Consider the following 5,000-nt stretch of genomic DNA (forward strand, 5'->3'; position numbering starts at 1 on the left):
CCTGCGTAGCAATAGACCCCACATGGCGAAGAAATCTGGAGGGGAGATGTGGATAGCCCAGTTGGTCTGTACATTTGGAAGGTACGCCGGGCAATCCTTCAAATGGTTACTTGAAAACGACATAGGATGGGTTGTGTGGTTGCTCGCCGAGTACTGCTTGAAGGGGGAACAGAACGACTTGCTCAAGTGGGAAAAGACACGGCTGCTTGAATTTGTCAAGGAGTTCCCTTCGGTGACTTGTCATCTTGACAAGAGGTTGGAGGTAAGATGACTGAGTGAATGTCTTGTCTTTAGATGCTTTCACAATCAATTACTGATTTGTTGATGAATAGAATTAGCACCTATGATCACCGTCATCACAAAGGCATTTACTATACATTTCTTGTAGAAACAGAAAACAGAGAAGGTAGAAAGAAAGAAGGCTGAGTGCACTGCCTCCAGGTTAGAGCAGGATCCCAACTATGCAACTGATGCTGAACTGTTGACTGCTGCAGGTAGGTAATTGTTAGGTGAATTCTCAGTATGAAGTCAGGCTGAAAAGAGTCACGACAACGGAAAGGAGTCGACTTTGGTTTATTAGTCAAGCTGTCCGGATCAAATCATCAGTTCAGGACAAACTGAGAGCATGAATGAAAACCCTGTCTCTCATGACATGCTGAAATACAGTAGCTGGAAAGTACATATATAGAATGCACAGAATCATTTCCTTAAAGGCTCTCAGTGGTCAGTGCATTGATACCGTAAAAGAGGCAACAGTCGAACGAGTCCCTTATACAATATTACATAATTAATGTACATGTATTATTTATACATTGTGTTCTTCTATTATTCAAACTAAATTGATGCCAAAAGTGTTTTGGTCTAATGACATGTATCTACTAAATGGAATGTATTATTATAAAGCACTAAATGCAATTTCTGTGTGTCTCTTCAGAAAAACTCCTTCACGAGTCCGAGGTGCCTGTCTCCACACAGCTTACCACCTGGGGAAAGCTCAAACCAGGGGAAAACAGACCCAGCACATCTCAAGCAGAGGCCTTTTTCTCAGACTCTGGGGGCGTAGTGCTGGAGGGATGGCAGAGATACTGGGACCAACCACCTGCATCTGCTCAAGCCCTTGGTATGGCAGCTCCGAATGTCAAGTGGCTTAAACAAGACGAGACTTACGGTCTTTTCGAACGCTCAACCACGTACAGGAACGCCAGCGGAGAGACAGTGGAGAGAAAGCTGTTGAAGAAAAAGATGGAGTTCCACCCACCTCCTCTACCTACATCTGTCAAGGGAGCGGTGCCCAACACGCTGGCTTTTTTCACAACTGATACCTTCTTCTGGAGACCAGTCGGTGTCATGCAAGCCAAGATCCGCTGTCCCAACACAGACTGCTGTGCACCGCCAGGGGAATACCTGGAGTTGAAGGGCTTTGGCAGCTATGCTCGGCAAGTGTGCGGGATGAAGAACTACTACACCCTGTTGACCGAGAAGCTGAAGTGTCCATTTTGTGAAAAGGTGAGGCAGCCAGATAGAGGAGATGCACAACAGTACCTGTGGATGGCATACAGTCCCAAAATATTGATGAAGCTTGCCCCAGCCATCAGGTGCATGTTCCCTGCCATTCTGTGTGGTAAGCGTGCCATTGACAGAGGCGTGGTCACCCTGCTAGGCGACCGGCTAAACTCCACGTCCATGAGTAAGGTGCAAAGACTCTTGCAGCAGGGCCATGACGAGTGGTATCTGGAGCGCCGCGACCTATACCAGACCCTCCTGTATGAGGCACACACTGCTGGAATTCTGCCCTATGTTAAAGCTGCTGGCAGCTACACCCCTCCTCTCCCCAAGTCCCCCCTCCCATGTCCTGCTGTCTTGAGGCGCGCACACCTCATTGCAGAGATGGAGATGATTCCAGTGTACAGGGCCTCCATCCTCAGCACAACTGGAGAAATACTCTGCATCGATGGCACAAAAAAGGTTTGTATATAATATCACTTTGATCAGTATTCTGTCATACTCATGAACTCACTAGTTCTTGATGATTGAATTGTGCATTATGATTTATAAAGAAACAATGTGTTTTTTAGATCCTCAAGAAGATATACGGTAATGGCCAGGACACCATGCAGTATGTCACCAGTGTATTAAACGAGTGGGGCCAGTTTGTGACAACAGTGGTCGTGGCAGCAGAGTCTGAGGGGTGCTACAGGCGTATGGCAAGAGGCCTGATTGCCAGGTTTCGGCGTGCCAAGGCTCCAGCGCCCAAAATAATCTATGCAGACAACAACTGCTGTCGGTAAATTAAACAACAATTATTTATAATGATAACACTAATGAGGAAATTGATCATTAAATTCATTGACTTTTCTACATGTAGCACAAGTGATGCAACAAACGTTGATATCATTTCAGTGACAGTGGGTCATCGTTTCTTGAGACCCTGTTCCATGACTGGGTTCAGGAGGGCACCATGGTCAGACTGGATGTCCGACACTGGCTGCACCGCTGGGAAGCAGTCGTCATCAAACAGAGCCATGCAAAGTACGGCGTCTTCATGAGTGCCTTGGCAGGGGCAGTGATGGCCTACAACAGGGACGACATGATGCTGCTGGTCCAGGCAGTCAGGAATGGCAACCCTGACCTTTACACCAACCTTGCTGAAGAGGAAATGATCCATTTCCTCAAGCCTCACCAGGTGAAGGCCTACGTCAGACGCATCACCCGAGGTGTTGAGGTATGTTTTAAAGAAATCTATGCATGAGTAACATAAGTATGAAGCATCTGTCACCTTTGTTAAAATCTTCCTTACTGTACTGAATTACGATAAAATCTAATCATGAAAGATACATATACAATCATTAGAAATGAGCACAACAAAACGTTTCCATTTTTGAAATGTGATTTTGAATTATTGAAATGGCATTGAATGTTACAGGAGACTGCGTCTGTGGTGGAGGCCATCATTGCCGAGTTCAAGGGACCAGCTGGCCTTGATATTGATGGAATCCACCTCTTCAAGTCAGCAGAGGCAGTCGATGCTCACTGGACAAACGCAAGCAAGCATCTCAGTTGTATGCAGGTGAGTTTATGACTTTGTAGTTAATCCTAAAGTTCTTTCTTTATCTAGACATTGTAAAATCATCTTGACATGCTTGGCAATGTGATGTGTTCTACAGGATCCTCCTGGTATACAGCTCTATGTGTCCGTGAAGGAAGTGGTGCTGAACGGTGTTCAGTTGAACAAGTACAGGTGCCGACGAGGCAGTAACTCTTTGGAGGGGTTGCATGCACACCTGTACAATGCCGTTCCTTCAAAGAGATGTGGAATTCTGCCATTCCAAGTAAATTATGAAATATAAACACTCCTTCATAGCAAATGTTCTATTTATAATCCATGATACATGTTTTCCATAGCTTTGATACATCATCCCTCCTAATTGTATATATTTTCTGTAACACATATACATGGTCATGTGTTTCAGGTCTATCTTATCACATTTGCTGTGCAGTGGAACAGCCGTATGGAATCACTCCGTGTTGCTGGTGGCAAGGGGCGGCAGACGACCTGTATGGATGCTAGGCAGATCCAGCGCATGAACCGGCAGGCTGAACTGCTCTTCGGCAAAGACCACGTGCTGGAGCCCAACTTCTTTGCTCCACTGCCCTACCCAGAGAAGTACGACAGCCCAGAGGAGGAGGAACTTCTCGGCGTGGAGTATGCCGCATGCCAGTCCACCGACTTCACTGCCGGGGATTACTACGCAGAAAAGAGCATAGTCACACAGTACAGCACTTACTTATAAAGCAATGATGTTACCCATGTTTCCATACCCACTCCTTTCTGTCAACACTGTTTTAACTGTCCTGACACATTTGTTGTTTATACGTTACATATTTGCAGTTGAAGAAGAGCAGTCTCGTGACGTTGAGGAGTCTCATGAAGGTGATCGTGAGGAGTCGGCTGAACCGAGCAAAGAGGAGTCAGAAGATGAGGGTGTTGACGTGTGGTCAGATTCAGGGGAGGATCACATGGACACCATCAGTAGGGCACATGTCAGCCTTACACAAGTAGAGCAGGTGGAGGAAGAGGATAGCCCTGCACTGCAGGATGTCCTGATGAAACAGAGTCATATGCATCTGCCAGGATTGGAGGAAGTAGAAGCACTGGCCTTGCTGCTTCTGGAACTGGCAGACAATAGTGACCAGCACCTAGTACCTGCCAAGCTGAGGCAGAAGATTGTAGCTGCTACTGGTTCCCTTCAAGACCACGACAAGAACGCTTCGAGCTTTGTTAAAAAGTACGAGTCCAGATGGGGCTTCACCCTGTTTGGACGGTGTCTGGGGGCAGACACACCCGAGAACAGGGCAGCTCAGAAGACCAAGTTCAGCTGGATGCGTTACCCTCAGGCAGCACAGGTGACCGAGGACACCCGACTCTTGTACCTGGTCATAAAGATGCTGAAAAACCGTCCACCAGCCAGTCTCCAATCCAGCACCAGTAAAGTGAATACTGCTATAAAAGCGCAGTACAAGAGGATTGTGGATCGAGTTAGGGACGATCCCATTCTGAGCAACCTGTCCATTCCCTTGCCAAACCTTAACGCCAAGTCAATCTCCAACTTCAACAGAAAGGAAGAGAAAAAGGCCAACTACTGGGCGACAGTTGTGCCCAAGGTGAAAGTCCACAAGCGAGTACTGTCTTATGACCCCATGCCAGAGGCACCTAATCTGCCGACAACCCTACCGGTTCCAGCTCGAGCTCAGGTACAATACGAAAACCTGGATCACCTGGCTGGGGAAAGGCGTGGTGCAAAGCGAAGGTAAGTACATTCTTTCACAAGTATACTTAACCACCAATTTACATAGTTGAATGCTTACACTATCCTGTCACTCCCCACATGTTATTGCAGGCTGGAAGTGAAGAAACCAGCAGAGCAGGGGAACAAGCCCATCCAGCCCAAGCCTGCCACGTACATCCCGCCTCGAGTGTCTGCAGCACCAGTACTGCTGGT

The 5,000-nt window shown here is 47.2% G+C and overlaps 3 protein-coding genes across 3 annotated transcripts in view; all 3 read left to right on the forward strand.

Moving 5' to 3' along the window:
- The first annotated feature begins 22 nt into the window (after positions 1-22).
- LOC146247400 (uncharacterized) lies at positions 23-1,977 on the forward strand. Its single transcript, XM_084682867.1, has 3 exons — positions 23-262; positions 389-494; positions 935-1,977. Exons 1-3 carry the CDS (start codon positions 23-25, stop codon positions 1,975-1,977), a joined length of 1,389 nt encoding a protein of 462 aa, XP_084538993.1.
- A 128-nt stretch (positions 1,978-2,105) lies between these two features.
- LOC146247401 (uncharacterized) lies at positions 2,106-3,791 on the forward strand. Its single transcript, XM_084682666.1, has 5 exons — positions 2,106-2,284; positions 2,401-2,722; positions 2,924-3,067; positions 3,165-3,329; positions 3,471-3,791. Exons 1-5 carry the CDS (start codon positions 2,112-2,114, stop codon positions 3,789-3,791), a joined length of 1,125 nt encoding a protein of 374 aa, XP_084538792.1. The 5' UTR covers positions 2,106-2,111.
- Positions 3,792-3,795: 4 nt separating this feature from the next.
- LOC146247402 (uncharacterized) overlaps positions 3,796-5,000 on the forward strand; it is a 1,627-nt gene continuing 422 nt past the window's right edge. Inside the window, exons 1-2 of the mRNA XM_084682665.1 lie at positions 3,796-4,808; positions 4,899-5,000. The exon at positions 4,899-5,000 is cut by the window's right edge and continues 422 nt beyond it. Of these exons, the coding sequence (XP_084538791.1) occupies positions 3,796-4,808; positions 4,899-5,000 (1,115 nt within the window). The remainder of the gene's footprint in view (positions 4,809-4,898) is intronic.

This window comes from Hypomesus nipponensis, chromosome 19 (assembly GCF_054491055.1).
Source record: "Hypomesus nipponensis isolate SF chromosome 19, ASM5449105v1, whole genome shotgun sequence".
Taxonomy (NCBI): Eukaryota; Metazoa; Chordata; class Actinopteri; order Osmeriformes; family Osmeridae; genus Hypomesus; species Hypomesus nipponensis.

What these genes read in the sequence shown, in the direction of transcription:
- LOC146247400 (XM_084682867.1), top strand. Translation starts at nt 23, where the DNA reads ATGGCGAAGAAATCTGGAGGGGAGATGTGGATAGCCCAGTTGGTCTGT. An exon ending in ATCTTGACAAGAGGTTGGAG is followed by an intron (nt 263 to 388) that starts GTAAGATGACTG and finishes CATTTCTTGTAG; the next exon opens with AAACAGAAAACAGAGAAGGT. An exon ending in TGAACTGTTGACTGCTGCAG is followed by an intron (nt 495 to 934) that starts GTAGGTAATTGT and finishes GTGTCTCTTCAG; the next exon opens with AAAAACTCCTTCACGAGTCC.
- LOC146247401 (XM_084682666.1), top strand. Translation starts at nt 2,112, where the DNA reads ATGCAGTATGTCACCAGTGTATTAAACGAGTGGGGCCAGTTTGTGACA. An exon ending in GCAGACAACAACTGCTGTCG is followed by an intron (nt 2,285 to 2,400) that starts GTAAATTAAACA and finishes ATATCATTTCAG; the next exon opens with TGACAGTGGGTCATCGTTTC. An exon ending in GTGGAATTCTGCCATTCCAA is followed by an intron (nt 3,330 to 3,470) that starts GTAAATTATGAA and finishes CATGTGTTTCAG; the next exon opens with GTCTATCTTATCACATTTGC.